The 21,976-nt window shown below is 43.8% G+C and overlaps 1 protein-coding gene across 2 annotated transcripts in view; it reads right to left on the reverse strand.

The window, feature by feature from the left end:
- The window catches only part of LOC128843522 (caspase recruitment domain-containing protein 8-like), a 40,621-nt gene extending 26,877 nt beyond the window's left edge, over positions 1–13,744 (reverse strand). The window contains exon 1 of one of the 2 annotated variants that reach the window (XM_054040406.1): positions 13,331–13,744. In XM_054040406.1, coding sequence (XP_053896381.1) covers positions 13,331–13,368 — 38 coding nt within the window. In that variant the 5' untranslated portion in view covers positions 13,369–13,744. The remainder of the gene's footprint in view (positions 1–13,330) is intronic. The other variant, XM_054040407.1, reaches the window with a different exon arrangement.
- Between the last annotated feature and the right edge of the window lie 8,232 nt (positions 13,745–21,976).

The following is a 21,976-nucleotide window of genomic DNA, read 5'->3' on the forward strand; positions in this document are numbered from 1 at the left end:
GGAGTACCCAAAAATTAGCTATCACACATCAGTTTCTTACCCTCCAGGCCAAGAGTACTTGCCCTGATGCAGGGAAGTCTGAAATGCCTGCATTTCCCTCCACAACTGGTTGAGATAAACCAAATCTTCAGTTATAGGGGACCTTGGTGAAGGATGTGTCCAATCCTTGCAGTTCTAAATATTTTTACAGCTACAGAGTCATCAATCTTATGGCTTTGCACAATTGTCTTAATGGCTGGTACTGGCCTTGGGATCCCTCTGTAGCTTTAATAGCAATTTGTCTAACTGCCAAATACACTTGATGGACCTTGGCACAGGATTCCCTAAGACTATAGACTTGGCAGCCTTGCTCAGCTGGTATTGTGACATAGGTAGAGCCCTGTGAAACTATTTTTATTTTTTTATAAATTTTTGTTTTATTTTGGGGGGGATTTTTTTTGTCCTTGTGTAACCCACACACCTCCTGGGCATGGTGTTCTGTCCCATCTAGTGGCACCGAGACCACCTAAAAAGAGAGATAAAATTAGTCTGCTAACAGCCACTTGGCTTTTACCTCATGCGGTAGATGCTCATGCATTAAGCTCCAGAGATCCACGGTTCAATCCTGCTTGCCGACGACTGGGGTCTGTCGGTGTTACACTTGCATTTTATACAATTTATCCACTCGGGAGCTTGCCCTGCTGCGGGGTGACTTTTGCTTTTGTTCCTTTTATACGTTGTTTTTTGTTTTATTTCGTGTTATTGAGTATTTGCAAAAAACATGGAGCTCTAGACATGGGTGTGCATCACAAAACTATCTTGGAGTTTGTTTTTAAGCTGCTATATTTGGAAGATTAGTTTACCAGCATTTGGGGTCTGATCCAATTCTTAGTAAAGTCAATGGGAGTTTCAAAACTCCCAACACAGTCAATATGAGTCTCTCCATTGACTTCAGGTCCTTGGTAAATTTTTTTAAACTAAGTACTGATAAAGTAACTAGAGCTGGGTGGGAAATGGTTTTCTCACGCCGTGAGAATTTTCCAGATTTTGAAAAACATTTCTGTCACAAATCAGAATGAAATGTCACAATCTCAAAAATTTTCACAAACCAATAGTCCAAAAATAATTTTTTGATTAGGTCAAACCAAAATGTTTCATTTCAATTCTAACCTTTCTCTATTTTTAACCTTTTTAAAAATATATATATACATGTAAAATGAAAAGTCACTTCAAAGGAAAAAATTAAACTTTTCAAAAATGTCAAAACAAGATGTTTCAACCATTCCAAATGTTTGTTGTTCAATTTTTTTTAAATCGGGTGATTTGTCAAAACCAACCCTTTCCCAGAAACAGTTTTGGATTCAATGAATTAGCATTTTCCTACAAAAAATGTTTCTGCTGAAAATTCCTGACTACCCGTAAAAGTAACCTCCTAAATATGACAGGTTTCAAAGTAGCAGCTGTGTTAGTCTGTATCCACAAAAAGAACAGGAGTACTTGTGGCACCTTAGACACTAACAAATTTATTTCAGCATAAGCTTTCATGGGCTACAGCTCACTTTGACAGTCAAAGTGCTTTTTCAGGCACAAGATCTATGCACAGACTTATATCTCAAGCTGCAGAGCACTATACCCCTTTTACAAATTATTCCACTTGAACTCTACTGGGAATATATGCAAATCAACTACAGGAGAAGACAAAAAGCACAAAAATCCATGCAAAGCATGGAGGAGTCAGAAAGCATGAGACAACAGAAGGAATTAAGATTTTGGTTTCAAGGAGAAATACTTCAGAGTAAAACTAGTCTGCCAAATTTGTTCCATCTTCTCCCTTTTGCGTCACTACCTTGTACTACCCTGCACTTTCTAGATATGCCTACTGAAAGCAATCAACAAATATCACGTGGTATGTGGGTAGGTTGAAACATCATTATTTGCTGGATCAGTAATAAAACAATGCCAGTTTACCTACCAAAAAATCCACCAACTCAATCCAGCTAATTTAAGAATATCACTACAAGTAAGAAGTTCCTTAACCAGTCATCTTATAATGTGTCAAAACAGAATTTACCTCTTATATGATTAAATTATTCCCAGCAGTGATAACATGAAATTTAAATATGTTGCTATATATCTGATTACTTGCAGGATCTATTTTTTATTAATTACACAAATGTGTTTATATTACTCCCATGTTCCTTCTACACTCGTCACGTACTAAAGAGGGATGACAGATTTAAAACCGCTGATCACAATAACAATATATAATGAATCAGATCATTTCTTCAACAATTTTTGCCTAAGTAAGGAGTGAAAATCAGGCCGTTGTAATTAAGTTACATATATCCCTTAATGTTGTAGAGATAAGATTAAAAATTAACAAAGCCTGTTAATATACAACCAGATAGTTCAATATGCTATTATGCCACTTTCTGTTTGCTACTAATTTTGGTATATGCCAGTTACTATTTATAGTTATTGGTCAGCATTAAACACAGTGCATTGCTATATAAACAATTGCTAGCTGTTCCTTCCCAATTATAACCTGTCTTCTCAAAAAAACACATTCAGGCTTCTTCTAGTCATTGGGATTTTTGGAAAATAGCATCAACATATAAAATGTAATTCTTAAATGCAACATTTTGTTTTAAAAAAATAAAGATTGCATATGATGCTGAAGGAAGACAACTCCTGCAGCGTCTTTAAAAGGTTTCTTTCAGTCAGAAAGTTTGTTACTCAAAGCGTGCCTGATACATATATGTATGATATGCCTTTGTAATGCAAATGTGTGCAATATTTTGTGTTATACTCAGAGTGCAAGAAACTGAGAAACTAAAATGATAGACCAACTATTTTTAAGATAACTATAAGTAAAGAGCAGGGCTGGCTCTAGGCACCAGCAAAACAAGCTGGTGCTTGGGGCGGCACATTTTTAGGATGGGCATTCTGGCGTGGGCAATGCCGCCCCTAAAAATGTGCCCCGGCCGCCCTAACTCACCTCCGCTGCTGGGGCTTGCACGCCCTGCTCGCCCTCCCTCCCAGGCTCTCAAACCCGGGAGGGAGGGGGAGATCCCGAGCAGCCGCGGCGCACGAAACAGCTGATTCGCGCTCCGCGGCCACTCGGGATCTCCCACTCCCTCCCGGGTTTGAGAGCCTGGGAGGGAGGGGGAGCAGCGGCGCGCGAATCAGCTGTTTCGCGCGCCGCTGGGGATCTCCCACTCCCTCCTGGGTTTGAGAGCCTGGGACGGAGGGAGGGGGAGACCCCAAGTGGCCGCGGTGCACGCGCTGCTTCTCCCTCTCCCTCCCTCCCTCCCAGGCTTGAGAGCCTGGGGGGAGAAGGCAGGGCTGGGGATTTGGGGAAGGGGCGTAGTTGAGGCAGGGCCAGGGTAAGAAAAAAACGGGGGGGGGGCCAAAATTGTTTTCGCTTGGGGCGGCAAAGATCCTAGAGCTGGCCCTGGTAAAGAGAAGTCTGATTTGTGCTGAACTTATTAAGAACCCACATCCTCTCCGATATAATCAATATCATAATGGATACTGATTTCTTTAAAACGCAAGGGACAATCTAAACCACTGGCTCTCCTCCTTCCTCAGTTACTGCTGCCAGGGACTTTCTGCTTTGTTGCAGTGGCCGTCCATGAAAGAGAATACTGTTTTCTAGGGGCCATTTTTTTTCTAAGTATTTAGACAGTGCAGTAGGAACCATACTTGCAATGCTGTCTTTTGTTAGTTAAGAAGATAATCAAAATACCACACAGTATGTCACTAAAACGACTACTTTATTGGTGCAGAAAAAACAAAGACACAGTTCCTAACAAGCACAAAAAGAGTGCTACTCCAATGACCAAAAAGCCTGAGGCAGCAGCAGGAATGGAGTACGCAATTCAGATTTTCAATTCAATTTTCCAAGCTATTACCATTGTTTAAAAAAAACCACTATTATTATTTATTATTATTATTATTGTTTTTGTTTATTGGTAGTAATAGCAGCTATAGTAGTGAGCATTTATACAGCACCACAAACAGAGGTGGTAACTGAAGCCACGGAAGGAGAGAAGGCCTTGGGAGACAACAAAAAGAAAGAAGAGAAGGAGACTGAAAATAAAGCCTGGGCCTGTTAATGTCCTCAGCTTCCTCTGATTCTTTTCAATCTGTGTTTAAGCCAAGGTATGGATCAGAGATTGTGCACCACTGAAACCAGCACAATCTCCTTCCAGTAATGCACAAAGATGAGACACCCACATGACTTTTCCAGATCTGTCCGCTGACTTTAATACTTCTAACCATGAGGTGGTATTGATGCATTTGCAGATGTTGGCAGGGCTAAATGGAGTTGTTTTAAGGGACTCTATTCATTTCTCTTTGCAAGGACCTTGCTGTTTTTACAAGATGACTGTTCATCAGCCTCAGGTACACTCATTTATAGGGTTCAACAAAAGTCTATGTTGTCATTTCTCCATTCTACTATTCACCCTAAGAGGCTGCTGGGGAAAGAGTGAGATATTTAGATTGCTGTACCCATCAATACACAGATGACACAGAGCTCTATGTGTCTCTCTTGTCAAAACCAGGCCATTTAGTAACTCCACTTTCCCAGTGTCCATTTGAGATGAGAGCACAAGCCTGTTCTGGAGAATTCAGGAAACATTCATAGAAAATGGCAGATTTAATATTAGTGTGTCCCTTCTACTATAACTGAAGTTCACAGTTCAGGAGTTTTTCTGGATCTTGAGCTGCTTTTGGACATCCAAATAACAATGGTAGTCCTGTTGTTGTTTTTCAATTGACTTCACTTGCCAAGGAATTCCTCCTGGAATTAGCTAGCCATTATCCACCTAGCCTAACACCCATGTTTTTGTCGCAGAGATTGCATTACTGCAAAGCACTCTACATAGGACTCCACCTGAATACCATTTGGAAAATTCAGGTAGTGCAGGATGCAGTTGCTTGCTTACTCAGAGGCATTTCATGAAAAGAGATCACACCTATGCTCTGGATATTTCACTGGCTCCCAACTCATTTCTGGGTACAATTTATGGTGTTGGTATTGACCTATGAGTCTTTTATGGTTTCAGTCCTAAGTATCTAAAAGTCAATAGGACTTAGTTGCTTTAACCTGCAGCTGAGATCAACTGGGCATCATTTGCTGAAGATCCCTAGAATTACTAGTTTAAGCTGGTGATAGAGTATTCTCAACAGAGGGCCCTCAACTCTGTAATTCAATTCCCCCTTTGGTCTGGCAAAGTCCACATTTGTTAACCTGCCAGACCAACTGCAAAGATCATCTAATCACTCAAGGCTTTTCTGAGGAGAGTAGGGTAAGCAGAGGCAGACAGTTTTTTAATGTAATGTTTTTAACATTTTCTTAATATTGATTAATATTGTTATATATCTCATATAATAAGTGTTTTTATGTTACATGTCAGGTTAGCCACACAGAGACAGAGGTGAAATGGACACTAGCAACAACTTAATTGTATTTAAAAAAAAAAAAAAAAAAAAAAAAAAGGGTGGATTGTCTCCAGCACTAGGGAAAGATGTGCTGCAATATTCTTCACACAAAGCCACCTACTGACTAAACACTGTAATGCAATTTCAACTTCCCAACTTTCTCTCTTTTAATTTTTCTTTTCTGCATTTTAACAGTTTTAAAACCAGAAAACTATTTTTTCAAACTAACTTTAAATCTAAACAAATTTTGGTCTGTTACTCATCCCTAAATCATAGTGTTTTTTTAACTATGCAACCAGAACAGGTAACAAGGTCTGCCTTTTGTTTGCAACAGCTGTCTCTGGGAGGTGTGGAACAGGTGAATCTTCTGCTCCTGGTTCTGCAGCTGCAATTTGAAGGTTGCTCAGTTTTGATTGTTGACTCAACGAACTGAAGATATTGAAAGCTGCTGAGAGCCCCACTGTCTGTCTCAACAGTGTATTATCTGGGTGTGATGCTTGCAGACCAGGTCCCAGCTCATGCCAAGACCCAAGACCTCATTGAACACTGACAAATGCATAGCTGGAAACCAGTCTGGCTTACCAGTGGGTTAATATAGTTAAAACAGATATTATAAGAATTTGTTTAGACTTTATGAAATGCTTGTAGGATGATGCATGCATTAATCCTACTTATAATATCTGTATCCCATGGTATAAAGTTATATTGAGTGTTTGCATTGTAAACCTCTGTAACTGTGTAAGTCACCAAACAGGAAAAGAAGAATTAATTAAGGTAAAGTGCTCGTCCTGCACACAAAATGGCCCATTGACGGTAAATGAGACATTGTGTAGCATCAAAGGACAGAGACCTAGTCGATGGCATTCCTAAATCACTCCAGGAAGGGGAGGCATGCACATAAACTCATCCCAGCAGCTTGGATTTTGATGTGAATGGGATATAGATCCATGACAAGGAGAAATGGGGTCTCTTTATGCTGTCTGGACAACCTTATTTATGTTCTTAAGCAGCTCTGCCATCTTTCTTCGGAAAATTTCAGGAGCGCTGGTAATACCAAAAGGTAAGCAAAATCTCCCAAACAGTATAATGAATGTAGTCTATGTCTATGCGGTAAGTCGACCTATGCTACGCAACTCCAGCTACGTGAATAACGTCCCTGGAGTCAATGTACCTTAGGTCGAGTTACCGCGGGGACTACACTGCGGGGGTTGACGGGAGAAACTCTCCCGACTTACCTTACTCTTCTAGTCGGGGTAGAATACAGGGGTCTTCACTGGACCCACTAAATCGACCGCCAGTGGATCGATCTCAGAGCATCGATCCTGGCCGTAGTGTAAACATAGCCTCAGGGGCAAAGATTCCTAAACGTAAGCAAGAGATCCCCATGCTGCTTGGCAGAGGTCAGCCCTAGGACATATAGAGCCACTTATTATAGAAGTTTATATTACCTTTTAAAATCTAAGCCTGCAACTCATTTGTGTGTATATATTTCCTGTTTTAATTCCGTAAATAACTCATTTCTTTTTCCTAGTTAATAAACTTTAGTTAGATTATTACAAGACTGGGTACAGGCATTGTCAATGGTTTTGAGATATGAGTATAATTGATCTCAGATAAGTGACTGGTCCTTTCTGTTGATAAGGATAGAAGTTTCCAGTCAGTTATCAGTTTAAAGGAACTCAATCTACATAGATATCTGTAGAAGTTCTTATATGCCCATACACTTGCCAGGCACTCCTTTTCAAACTGTGCATATTCTTTTTCTGCTTTGTAAGTGTACGAGAGCAGAATGCACCACCAAGGCCAGCTACTGGCACCAGCACAGACCACTGAGAGTTTGTTTACATCGTAGAACATTAAAAGTAGAGCAGTTGAGAACACTTCTTTTTCCTTTTTGAAGGAAGTCTTCTGATTTTGTACCCACCGCCAGGATGTATTGGACCATAATAGTTTATCAGAGGTTCTCTCACTGTAGAAAGATCTTGCATGTATCAGCCAAGATAATTTACCATGCCCAGTATGTATCTCAGTTCTGGTACATTCAATTCTCTAACTGCTTTTACTTTCTCAAGGGAAGGACTAATTCCATCTTTGGTTACTTTCTGTCCCAAAAATTCAATTTGGTATAGGCAGAAAACACACTTCTCTTTATTTAGCTTGAGTACAGACTCACTGATTAAGCTCAGAACTTTGTTGAGGGTTTTATGTTCTCCCAATGATGACCTGTACACTTTTAAAATTTCATCCCTAAAAACGACAACCTCATTATGTTCTTAAGCAGCTCTGCCATCTTTCTTTGGAAAATTTCAGGAGCGCTGGTAATCCCAAAAGGTAATATTTGAAAGCAAAATCTCCCAAACAGCATAATGAATTGTAGCGGGGTGGTTACCCGCTCCGGCCCTGACAGGGTTAAGGCCAGCCCTGGGAGAGGCCTGGGGCTGTAAGGAAAAGCCCAGGCTGCTTAGGAAAGCAGGCACAGCTGGGGCCATGCCCCAAACAGAGCATAGCAGGTCCTTATAAAAGGCTGCTAGTGTGGCGCTAGAGTAGCTCTTTTTGGTCTTGGAGGGAGCAGGGCCTGGCTGTTGGTAGCAAAGGTACTGGGAGTGAAGCAGGGCTGGGAAAAGGCCAGAGAAGCAGGGGAGCTCCAGGCTGGTGACTCCCCAGGCTGCAGGGCCTGGTCCTAGGCCCACCCCTGAGGTACTGGGTGGTAGAGGAAGACAGCAGGTCCTACCCTCTTGCCTGTGGTGACTGGCTCTTATACTGCAGTCTGCTCCAGGGAGCAGGGGCTCATTGCTGACTGGCAGTAGTCACCAGCTGAGGCAAGGTGGGATTCGGGGGTGGGGGTTCCCCAGGGAGGGGAGACCCTGAGAGAAAGGGGTTACTGTCAGGGGGCAGCACCCCAGATAATGGGGCACTGGATCTGGGAGGGACACGGGGGTCAAACGGCAGGGGACACTGGCCTGCAGTAGGTGCTGCAGAGGTTGCTCCAGAGGCTGGACGAGCTAATTCCCAGAAGCGACCAGCAGGAGGCACCGCAGGGGTGAGTCCCACACTTACATGAATGTAGTCAGTTTTGCACTCTCTTTGGCTAAAGGAATTTGCCAGAAACCACTTGAGGCATCTAGCTTGGAGAATACAGTAGCTTCTGCCACTTTAGGGAGGAATTCTATATGCATCCGAAGAAGTGGGCTGTAGTCCACGAAAGCTTATGCTCTAATAAATTTGTTAGTCTCTAAGGTGCCACAAGTACTCCTGTTCTTCTTTTTGCGGATACAGACTAACACGGCTGTTACTCTGAAACTTATATTTTTTCTATCACTACTGCTTCATTAAGTCTTTTATGATCCACACAGATTTGTATATTCCCATTTTAATTCCTAATAGGTACCATCAGTGTGTACCAATGCAGTGGGCTCAGATATTTTCTCAATTATATCATTCTTTTCCATTCTCTTTAACCAGTTTCTACTTTATGAAGTAATGGGATAGAAATTCTGCAGGGCACAAGTATGGTATATGGTTCAGCACTGTCTCAAGATTATTTCTACTGGATCTCCTTTTTAAAAGTTCAATATCACCAAATATTCCATCAATTTCTTCCACCTTTCTCACTAGACCCATCATGGCAACCATACTAAGACAATGGAGATTGTCAGCCTCCAATCCTCTAATCACATACACATTAAAATTAAAGCTTTTGTCTTTGGCTATTGTTTCTGAGGAAAATTGTCCAATGCAGTTCAAATACTGCTGAGGCTATTTAGGCCAGCATCTGCTCATTTCAGCTCCATAACTGTAAGTCCCTTCTGATATAACTGTTACATCTGCATCCGAATCTTTTTGAAAATGAAGAATCTTCCCATGAATATTCAGTTTCACCCTCCAGGAAGGCTCTGTGTCATTACACGTGATTCATCCAAGACAAAATGGCTCTTGATTCACAAGGTATGTCTACACAGTACAGTGAGACTCAAAGCCTGGGTTGACAGACTCGTACTACAGCAGTAAAAACAGCTGTGCAGAAGTTCTGGCTCAGGCTAAAGCTTGGGCTCCGAAGCCCAGCCTCCTTCTAAGCTTCAACCCAAGCCCAAACATCTACACGGGCAGTTCTCAAACCTTGGCTCAGGACCCCAAAGTGGATCGTGACCCAATTTTAATGGGGTCGCCAGGGCCTGCATTAGAGTTGCTGGGACCCGGGGCTGAAGCCAGAGCTCTACCCCCACCCGGGGCGGCAGGGTTTGGGCTGCGGCCCCCAATTCCCCCACCCAGGGCTGAAGGGTTTGGGCTCTGCTCCTCCCTCCTCTTCGCCCCCCCTCCCCCGGGTCATGTAGTAACTTTGTTGTCAGAAGGGGGTCGCGATGCAATGAAGTTTGAGAACCCCTAATCTACCCAGCTATTTTTAGTCCCATAGCATAGGCCCTGCAAACCCAAGTCTGTCAACCTGGGCTCTGAGATTCACTGAAGCTCGCTGTGTAGTTGTACCCTGAGCAGTCACTTCCCATACTGCCTTTATGTGGCAGACAGTGGCAAAATGTCCAATTTTTGTGAATTTACAGCATTTGGCTGCTTTAGCAGAGCACTCACCTCTTGGACTGTGATCTTTTCCACATCTTGTGCATCTAGTCTGAAAAGTTAGATTTTGCCTGGGGCTTACCCCACATTTCTTTGAGAACTTATTACAATTGCTTTTTGCAACTGTATTAATCTCCTATAGTGATTCTGTTTGTAAGTCACTTCCTCTAGGTTACTTTCTGGTGGACACTGGTCTCTATTTTGAATTTTAATCATTTCCAGATGTCTCTCTTCACTTTCAGTTTCTCTGGAAGTCCCTTATCTAAAATGCCAATCGCTACTGATTCTAATGTGCTCTTCCCTTTTTGTCTTCAAAGTCAGTTTTCTGCCATGCCATACAAGCCTCTCATAAAAGAATCCAGACTCCTCACATTTTTGGACATGCTGGTAGAAACATGCTCACTCATAAACCACATTACGGTGAGATATAAAAAGGTCATAAACTTAGCCAGCAGCACAGCATAATTGTTCTTGTGGGTCTCCTCTCCAAAGGCAAAGGATTTAAAGATATGTTCAGCTCTCCTGCCCATGGCCATAGACTACAAAACTACACTGCACCTCCGAGCTGCACCTCCCCACTCTTCTCTGATGTGGAAACATGCAAATTACTCCTTCCAATCAGGCCAGTCTAATGGTCTGTTGAAGCTGAAGCTCTCTGGTGAATGGAACTTTGGCAGTTTGACAAAATTCTGCACTGTCTATTGTTTGTCTTCTGACACCGTGTCAGGGTAGTCACGCAGAGGCAAAATGGACATTAGCAACAATAACTTTACTGTAAAAAAAGAATGTAGATTGTCTTCAGCACTCTTTACACCACATCACTAAACGTTGTAATGCAGTTTAAACTTTCCATCACAACATGTAAGTAGATAACTCAGAAAAATAAAGGGCAGTATCAATGTAAAATTTGATACATGAGTATTTTATTGAAAATGTGTCAATGCCCATAACATTTCAATTGGCCTGCAGTCTTTTCTCAAAGCAACCGTAGTTCAGTAAAAACATTGTAAGTACAAGTAAACATTTTTATGTAATGACCAGCTTTCAAATTGTATTTCTGTGGTGGAATAATAAACAGGTAAATGAGGTTGTATAATTGACTTTAGTTTTATCTTCACACTAAGCAGAAAAGTGCCAGAACATGGATCGCTGACACTTTCTGCTTGAGCTTTTATTAGCAGAAAAGCTGCTGTTAGATATATCCTGGGAGCCCGGAGAGAGGCTATAGGCAGTGGTGGGCTTTTTCATCTCAAGATGTCACAGGACCCACTACTTTCATTCCCTTCTGGCCTCTCCTCTCTCATCCAGGCCTATGTTTGGAATTCAGTGGATCAGGATTACTTGCTGCTACTTCTGCTTATCTGATGCAATGGGTACAAATAACCAGGGCAATAAATACTGGGCATTTAGCTACAATCATTAGTAGTCCCCCAGCAGCTCCTATACTTACCTTGATTCTTTAATACAAGATAACATTGTTTATTCCTAGGACTTCCAAGGTGGTCAGTGGGGTTTTCACATTCTGCTACCCATCAACTAGTGACATACATTCAGGACTCTGAGCGTTGGTTTTACTAAATAAGATATAATCTTCACTGGAAAGTTTCCATTCTTTGCTTTTTATTTTCTCCCCCCCACCCCCTTTCAGTTGAACAGTTATATGCCCCAGTGAAAAAAGAGACAGGAAAAATTAAACAAAGAAAAAAATGAACCCGAGGATTATTATTCTGATCCTCCAGCTGCTACTGGAACAGAAACTGAAACAGTTTTGCAGATAAACAGTGGTTAAGGCTTTGCAGGCAAAGCTAAATGTTTATGCACATAAAGTTTTGAAGTTAATACTACCCAATGCAAACACTTGTTCTTACGTTTTACAAAACAAACTAGACAGCACTAAACTCCCTTTTTTCCTTGAGAAACATTTTTATTAATGTAAGAAAAAAGTTGGTACAGAAGAGCACAGAAAGAAACCCCATATCACAATATTTGCAAGGCTGATCCATGTATTCATGCTTACTATGCCTGGACAGAAGAAGAGTCTTAGGGAGAATATAGAACTATTGGGGGAGGGAGGGTATTTAGTTTGACATTGCTATGAGCTGTTTATTGTTTTAGCTTTTGTATGTGGACTTAGAAACCATCAGATAAATGCATTTTATATGCTGAATAATACATAAATTTGAGAATTCTATATATTACTGAACAACCTACAATGGCTGAAATTGTTTTGGAGGGAAAATTTGTAACTTTCTTTGGAAATGTATAAAATGTTCATATTTCGGGGGCTTGTTAAAAATCTGGATCACAAGCACCTGCATGCACACTCATTTTAATGTTTTTTTCAATATTTTTTCTGTGAATGTTTTCTTTAAATCAGTAAATGAAAAATAAATATTTAGATCAGAAACTTCATCTGGTTCTGCACTTTGTGCACCTCATCTCAGAAGATAAAGATCTGAATTTCTGAAAAAAATAACTGACAAAGTGATGGAGAAGCGCCTGTTCCCCTTCCCCATCCCCGTGTTATTATATGGTGCCCGTCGCTTTAGGATCTGAGCATCTGTCTTGAAGTAATGAGTGTATTTGTCTCCCCCGGTAGGGAAGTGCTATTAGTCCCTTGCACATGGGAAACTGAGGCAAAGGGTATATTAAATGACCTGCCCAAGATCACACGGGAAATCTTGGGCGGAGGGGGAGGCAGTTCCCCCCTGGGCAGGCAGCCGGGCCCCTGCGCAGTACCTGCCACCAGCCCTTCCTTCCACACGCGGTAGCCTCAAGCAGGGCTCGTCCATCTCTCCCTTGCAGGCTGGTACCTGGGAGGGGTGGAGGCATCGCTGCATCTGTCTGTCTCGAGAGGCCTCCACTTCCCATTCCGCCAGCTTCTCGGGGTTTCAGCGGAGGAGGGGGCTGGTCACGGCCCGCCTGGGCACACTCCCCTTGGGAGCTCAGCGTGCGCACAGCACCTGTGCCCGGCGGGCGCCGCCTCCCCTGCCCGTGCCCGGCAATGGCGCCCTTTGTTGTCCCTGTGCAGCGGCCGCCCCTTGCCGCATCCCATCCCGGCGTCCGCCAGGGCTTCCCGCGCACCGGCCCGACTCAGCCGCCTCCCCCTGCAGTAGAGGCCGAGCAGGCCGGAGAGCGCGGCGCTTTGTCCCTGGTACCCAGGCAGCCGCCCCAGGTTCCCGCAGCCGGGAGCTGCAGGGCTGTCCATCCCCCGGCGGCCAGGTGCAGCCCGCGACCGGCCCCGCCGCACGCCCAGCCCCAGGACCCCGCCGCACCGCGCGCCCTGGACCCCGCTGCACCGCGCGCCCAGCCCCGGGCCCCGCCTGCTCACCTGCCCTGCACATCCTGACACTCCTGGCCGCTGGTCATCGTGCCCGGGCCCGGGGAGCAGCGGGCGCGAACGGCTCGCGCAGGCTGGCGCGGCTGCAGCTGCAGGCACCGCGCGGCTGCACGCCTCAGCGCGGGAGGGGAGGGGGGATGGGAAAAAAACAACGGAAGCCTCCGGTGGGGAAGCGGTCGGGTCCCGTAACCGGGGAACGCGCATCCCCCGCCGGGCTGCTGCTCCCGCGGCAGGGACCAGGTGTCTCCCGTCCGCAGCGCCGCGGGAGAAGGAAGAACGGCTGCAGTCGGAGACTGGCCAGGGCCAGAGACGGGGGAATCCCCGGAAAGGAGATGGCAGCACCAGCAATGCAGAGACCTGGCAGGATGGAGCCGAGTGTCACAGCTGCTGGAGCTCCATCACCCCTGTGCTTTGCGCGGCAGGGAGCACTCCCAGCCTGGCTGGCGAGCACCTCCAGGGCTAGGACTCAGGAAATCGGGGTTCTGGTCCTGACACTGCCTGCTCGGAGACCTTGGGCAAGTCGTCTCTCTTTGCTTCAGTTTTCCTATCTGTGGACAGGGCATAATGAGCCCAGCCTCCTTTGTATAAAGCACATTGACATCTACTGATGAAAAGCCTTATATAAGAATTAGGGGGTGTTGTATTATGGGTACTTATATGGCCCCATTACTGTAGTACAGGGTGGGCAAACTTTTTGGCCCAAGGACCGCATCTGGGTGGGGAAATTGTTTGCAGGGCCATGAATGTAGGGCCATGAATGTAGGGCTGGGGTGTGGGAGGGAGTGTGGGGTGCAGGAAGGGGCTCAGGGCAAGGAGTTGGGTTGTAGGAGGGGGTACAGCAGGGGGCTCAGGGCAGGGGTTTGGGGTGCAGGAGGGGCACTGGGTGTGGCAGGGGGCTCAGAACGGGGTTGGGGTGCAGCAGGGGTCTCAAGGCAGAGGGTTAGGAAGCTCACGGTAAAGGGTTGGGGTGCAGGAGAGATTCGGAGTGCGGGCTCCGGCCTGGCACCACTTACCTCGAGCGGCTCCGGGGTGGCAGCGGTGTACAGCGGGGCTAGGGCAGGCTCCCTGCCTGCCCTGGCCCCGCACCGCTCCCAGAAGTGGCCAGCATGTGCATGTCTGGCAGTGGGTCCTGGGGGTAGGGTGGGGCATGTGGCTCCCATTGACTTTACTAAGGGCTAGATCGTAGCCTGGCCTACATGCCCATGCAGAAGGGTAAAACTTCCCCTTAAGATTCTGAGCAGCATTCTCCAAGCTTGAGTCCAGGCATGTAGGGGAAGCTGATACTGTCCACCTATTATTCTCCCATTCCACACAAGTGGGCAGAGAGAGGTGGAAGTGGATGGAGCACTACTATGAACTATTTTGAAAACACTAGTATATGTTCAATAAACTACATACTGTTTTCATATTTGCTTTGTTTTCATAGGGCTACCATAAAGATTTGACAGCTCAACACATGACCTAATTTATCTTTCTTTAAAAGGCCATGTCATTCTCAGTATTTTCAACCCCATTCATTCAAAAGTTATGAAGAAGGCACCCGAAAAGCAGTTCCACAGGAATTGCTTTCCTCCCGCCCTCCCCCCACCCCGATACAGAAATCTTTTTTTGAAATTAAAACTATGCTAGTAAGCCATACTGAAACCAATCAAGCACCTCTGGATTTACATTGATGTAACTAACTTCTGCCTTAAAGTATCCCTCTATCTCTTGCATGCAGAGAGCCAAAATCCTGCTCTCAGTTACATCAATAGAAATGTTGGGTGTTCCAAGATTACATGATTGATAGGACCAAAAGGAGGTAAAAATTCCCATTGACTTCAGGTCCCTAGTAATAATTTATTATATGTAGAAGCAGAAAACCTTCTGCTAAAAGGGAAGCGTAAAAACAGAGACCACCACACATGTTGGTAACTTATGCAGCTTCTGCATCTGTGTGTATTATAAGAAAGATCCTCCCTCCCCCCCAAAAAATCAAATAAACAAACAAAAACCCCTGCATTAAAAGAAAATTAAGGTTGCAAAGTCAATCACTCAAAAGATAGGAAATGCCAGAATTAAGATTGCCCCAGGCATAGTTCACCCCCATCATGTGTCTGTAGTATGATACAAGTCTTTAATTACATGATCCCATGCTATTTTTTCCACAACACCCCTACTGGTGCATGGGGCAGCCTTAATTCTGGTTTTCCTAAGTTTAGAGTGTTTGATTTTTCAACCTTAATGTTCTTTTAAGAGAAAATTTTAAATGTAATTTTCTGGGGGTTTTTTAAACTTAAAAAATAATAATGTTATCATGATGATATGGGAGATTGTGAGTGACTCCATCTTGTATCCCTAGCCTCCATTTTGAATAAACAAGAGTCACTCCAACATTAGATGGAAGCTACAGGTCACATTGCATTAAAAAACATAGAATTGGCAGGAAAACCAAAGCGGCAGGGAAAGTAAACAACGATTAGCAGATCATACAACTATGAGGTAAATAACAGTCACTGGCTAAAAATAGAACTGGCAGTTATGATGTCATGTCTAAAAATAGAATTGAAAAATGATATGAAGGTTGGTGGCTTCTATGGTGGCGGTGCAGTCGTGACAGACTCTAGCCAGAAAAACAGATTCATCCGACCGCAGCCGGTACGCCTTACCTAACAGGATGAGATTTTACTTACTTGCTGTAATTGTAGCCAGGGATCATCTATTTAGGTCCTATTGTAGTTTTCAATAAATTGTTAAAACGACCTGGTCTTTCTCAAACCTTACTGTATTGCTCTGGGGGAACAGCAGTTTATAACAATTTCAAATTATATTGACACCCCTACCCTGGATCATCAATAGTGTTAGGCTCTTAAGATTCACAGCATGGTCCTCAACCACTTGAGCTAACAGAGTACTGTATCTGATAGGAGTAGAAGGCTGTAATCGTCATCCCAAATGGTTAAAGTTTGGCAAAACAACTGAAAACAGGGTCTTAAAAGAGAAAGTGTTGAGCAAACTTGATTATCAGCATCACTCCCTGTGCCCCCTATAATTCTTCTGAATACTAGGCTTAAACAAAATAGATATGAATCTTATTACAAAGAGACATTATGATTTGTAATACAATTTTATCTGAATTAAAACATACTGTACTGATTTTTTTTTTTTTTTTTTTTTGCTTGTATGAGAAACATGTTGATCCAGGGGAGTAATGCATGCACGGGCAAGTGTACTTTATACTTGAGTTACATGTATACAGTTCCTTGAGTTCTGAGTTTAACCCTGTATGATGATGGAGAACATAAATGAAAGGCTTGGTGTTCTCCCACTCCTCAGGGAAATGTAATATCGACTTTCATTGGAGAGATGGCTACACTCCAGCAGAAGTCTAATTTTTGTCCGTATCAACCTATATTATTGGATGTCATTCTCTGCTGCTGAATATTCTAATTCTCATGTTGTCAGGGTAATTTGTTCCTTTTTTCCCCAGGTATGGTATTTGTACAGCTTGGTACACAGAGATTACTACAAGTTAATATTTGAATTACATATACTGATACTGAGATCCTATTTCCCTTTTTCCCCATGGCAATAAAGCACAGGCTTGCATGCCAAGAGGCAGAACTGCTGTTAAACAGATTGGCATAATTAATAATAAAGTATTCAAACTCATCTCTTTAGGGTGACACTGGCCCTTTAAAAGGGAGCAAAACCAAGATCCTCTGACTGGACAGCTGACCACACTGGAGCTTTAAAAGAGGGCACTTGGACTTAAAGAGAGACCTACCTACCCACCCCCCTACTGAGGAGGAGGCCTCAGAGCCAGTCAGGAAAAGTGCAGAGAAAATGGACATGAGGCTCTTGCTGCCTGGAAATAGAGACCCCCAAAGCACTAGGACTGTAATAGTATCCTGAGACAGGAGGCAGCAGGAACCTGAGAACTAAAGGAGGAATAAATCCTGGGAGCTGTAGCCCAGGAGGGTTGGGGAACCGTGTGTTGATTTTAGGGTGGTGAGATGTTCCGATTTTATAGTTTTTTTCTTATATGGGCTCCTATTACCACTCACCCCGTCCCGATTTTTCACATTTGCTGCCTGGTCACCCTAGTTGACGGGTGGCTCCAGGTACCAGCGCACCAAGCGCGTGCCTGGGGCGGCAAGCCGTGGGGGGTGGCCTGCCGGTCGCTGTGGGGGCGGCAGTCAGGGAGCCTTTGGCGGCATGCCTGCGGGAGGTCCGCTGGTCCTGCGGCAATTTGGCAGCAGGTACGCCGAAGCCACGGGACTTACGGACCTCCCGCAGGCATGCCGCCAAATCCGCATTACCAGCTGGACCTCCCACAGGCGCGCCGCCAAAAGCCGCCTGACTGCCGTGCTTAGGGCGGCAAAATACATACAGCCACCCCTGCTAATTGATTTGACCTAAGTCTGGACAATAAACTGCATAAAAGAGACTATGGACATAACAGTGGGTTATCGGTGAAGAAGCCCTACCTTGTTAAATTATTAGCTGAATTCTGGCTTGAGGGAGAGAATGCAGGACAGGGCCGGATTAAGGCATGGACTAACTAAGATACAGTTTAGGGCCTTGCAATATGGAGGCCTCCAAAAAAGAAAAAATTGACTCCATTTCAAATTTTATCAAAATTGGTTGATAAAGGAGAATGGGAAAAAGAAGATTCTCTCTAAATATAGACATTTTCATTCAAATATGAGAAAAATATACACATCTGGCTACAAAAATACCCTTACTCTATCCTTACCCTTCACTAATTGTTTATTATTGACAGGTGGGAGGCCAGGGTTGAGGAAAAAAAACAGATAATTGCACTTGTAAAATTAGTATTTCTACAAGCAAGTCTGCTATCAGTCTCCTAAGGCAATGTTTTGTTGGACAGCTGCTACTGGTAAAATTCTGACCATGCCTTCATAACTTATTTAAATAAATAAATAAATCTCACTGCCCATAAAATAGGGGAAAATGTGAGGATGGAGACGGCAGTGTCATGAAGCAATCCTGCCAAGCTCATACTCATATTGGGACTCGTCCTAGGAGTGACGTCATGTATAGCGTCCCCCTTCGCTGGTAATAGCCAGAAGGCCGCCATCTTTTGTTTACAGTCCAGCACACTCAGTCGTATAGTGCCTTCGCTCCTGTTTTTCTTCATTTTCTTAAGTATTAGTGTGTTTTCTTCTTTTGATCTGTACGTACGTACAATTGTGTATTTTAGTGTGCATGCCACTTTTTGTTTCATGCGCTATCCATGCTTCACATGATTGAGTTTGCAGGTCATCATCTTATGGACTTGGGTCGAGTGATCTTGAGGAAGATAAATTTGTGTTGGCTTCCCTCCATCAGTTTCGGGAACCTTCACAGTAAATATCAGAGAGTGCTGACAAAAGTATAACTATAGGGTTTTGAGAGAAGTGAAGGAAGATATACATATATATCAAAATATTCTGAGTACTTGGTGAGTAAGTTATTTCTAACTATGTGCATATGTGATTTATAGATTATTAAAGCCTATAACTCAGATTAATTAGTAGTCTGGGGTGGGGGAGGGAATCAGAGGATAGAGAAACGAATGCAAAGAGAGATGTTTGCATAGCATTTCTTCCAGCATTTTCTATCTGCCCTAAGCAATCTCTGCATCGAAATTGACAAACTGCAGCTTATCATTTGAGGGCATCATCAATGACTTTGCTCTCCAAAAGTCATGAAAGAAAATGTTTTAAATTTCAGTGTTAAAATTAATGTGATATGCAAACAGATACTGTAGAAGCAGGATTTTATAATTGTACTCTGAGAATTAATGTATGATTTGATTTCAATCTGCCAGCCACCCTTTTTGAATAGCAGAAAGGAATGACAGACCAGAACAATCTTTATGACTGATTATGGTCACCCTTTTGTTTTAGGATAAGTTATAATGTCTACTATGGTTTCCTATATGTATTACAAATTAGGCACTCTAGTTAAATATACATTTCTTTGTTTTACGGTTTAGAAAGTAAGAGACAGGATCTTGAATTGTATCTATGTTAAGGAGATTAGAGAAACGTTGAAGGCCTGGGCCCCAATGTAAATTGTTTTTATTATAAGATTTAGGAAGGCTTAATTTACAATGCCTTTTCTTGCTCAACATAAAAACTGCTGTATATCTTTAACTGTAAAAGACTGTTTGTGTGAATGAGTCAAGTATCAGGGGGTAGCCGTGTTAGTCTGTATCTCATCTGCTCAAGAAACTCCCAGCTACAGTACGGGAACAAATCTACATGGACACACCCCCAGAACCCCGACCAGGGGTATTCTATCTGCTACCCAAGATCCATAAACCCGGAAACCCTGGACGCCCCATCATCTCAGGCATTGGCACTCTGACAGCAGGATTATCTGGCTATTTGACCTCTCTCCTCAGGCCCTATGTTACCAGCACTCCAGCTATCTTCGAGACATCACCGACTTCCTGAGAAAACTACAATGCATTGATGTTCTTCCTGAAAACACCATCCTGGCCACCATGGATGTAGAAGCACTTTATACCAATATTCCACATGAGGATGGACTACAAGCTGTCAGGAACAGTATCTCTGATGAGGCCACAGCAAGCCTGGTGGCTGAGCTTTGTGACTTTGTCCTCACCCACAACCACTTCAGATTTGGGGACAACTTATACCTTCAAGTCAGTGGCACTGCTATGGGTACCCGCATGGCCCCACAGTATGCCAACATTTTTATGGCTGACTTAGAACAACGCTTCCTCAGTTCTCGTCCCCTAGTGCCCCTCCTCTACTTGCGCTACATTGATGACATCTTCATCATATGGACCCACGGAAAGGAGGCCCTTGAAGAATTCCACCTGGGCTTCAACAATTTCCACCCCACCATCAACCTCAGCCTGGACCAGTCCACACAAGAGATCCACTTCCTGGACACTACAGTACAAATAAGTGATGGTCACATTAACACCACCCTATACCGGAAACCTACTGACCGCTATACGTACCTACATGCCTCCAGCTTCCATCCAAGACACATCACACGATCCATTGTCTACAGCCAAGCCCTAAGATACAACCGAATTTGCTCCAACCCCTCAGACAGAGACAAACACCTACAAGATCTTTATCAAGCATTCGTAAAACTACAATACCCACCTGGGGAAGTGAGGAAACAGATTGACAGAGCAAAACGGGTACCCAGAAATCACCTACTACAGGACAGGCCCAACAAAGACAATAACAGAACACCACTGGCCATCACATACAGCCCCCAGCTAAAACCTCTCCAGCGCATTATCCACGATCTACAACCTATCCTGGAAAATGATCCCTCACTCTCACAGACCTTGGGAGGCAGGCCAGTCCTCGCTTACAGACAAACCCCCAACCTGAAGCAAATACTCACCAGCAACTACACACCACACCACAGAAACACCAACCCAGGAACCTATCCCTGTAGCAAACCTCGTTGCCTACTCTGTCCCCATATCTACTCTGGCAACAGCATCAGAGGACCCAACCACATCAGCCACACCATCAGGGGCTCATTCACCTGCACATCCACTAATGTCATATATGCCATCACGTGCCAGCAATGCCCCTCTGCCATGTACATTGGCCAAACCGGACAGTCCCTCCGTAAAAGAATAAATGGACACAAATCAGACATCAGGAATGGTAACATACACAAGCCAGTAAGTGAACACTTCAATCTCCCTGGTCATTCTATTACAGATTTAAAAGTCACTATCATTGAACAAAAAAACTTCAGAAACAGACTTCAAAGAGAAACAGCAGAACTAAAATTCATTTGCAAATTCAACACCATTAATCTGGGCTTGAATAGGGACTGGGAGTGGCTGGCTCACTACAGAAGCAGCTTTTCCTCTCCTGGAATTGACACCTCCTCATCTATTATTGGGAGTGGACTACATCCACCCTGATTGAATTGGCCCTGTCAACACTGGTTCTCCACTTGTGAAGTAACTCCCTGCTCTCCATGTGTCAGTATATAATGCCTGCATCTGTAACTTTCACTCTATGCAACCGAAGAAGTGAGGTTTTAACTCACGAAAGCTTATGCCCAAATAAATCTGTTAGTCTTTAAGGTGCCACCAGACTCCTTGTTGTTTTTGTGTGAATGAGGAATCTATGCATCAGGAAAAGATAAGGTGTGAAGGCCATTGTTATAGCCAAATGGTCAAGGAAGGAGTGAAGAGACTTAACTGACACCATCAATGCGCATCCATAATGAAGGAAGGGCAGATTGATGACCCTGAGGTGAAGGCTGGCACACCTAAGGACAATTGATTAGTTTGTGTTATAGTCTCTGCTAGACTGAAGAGCCCATTATTAAATATTTGTTCCCCATGTCTGTACTTATACACTGTAATCAAGTCACCCCTTAATCTTTGCTTTGTTAAGCTCAATAGATTGAGATCCTTCAGTCTATCACTATAAGGCATGTTTTCTAATCCTTTAATATAATTCTCGTAGCTCTTCTCAGAACCCTTCTTGAATTGTGGACATCAGAACTGGACACAGTATTCCAGCAGGGGTCACACCAGTGTCAAATACAGAGATAAAATAATCTCTGTACTCCTACCAAGATTCTCCTGTTTATGCATCCCAGGATCACATTAGCTCTTTTGGCCACAGT

The sequence above is a fragment of the Malaclemys terrapin genome, chromosome 9, assembly GCF_027887155.1.
Source record: "Malaclemys terrapin pileata isolate rMalTer1 chromosome 9, rMalTer1.hap1, whole genome shotgun sequence".
Lineage (NCBI taxonomy): Eukaryota > Metazoa > Chordata > Testudines > Emydidae > Malaclemys > Malaclemys terrapin.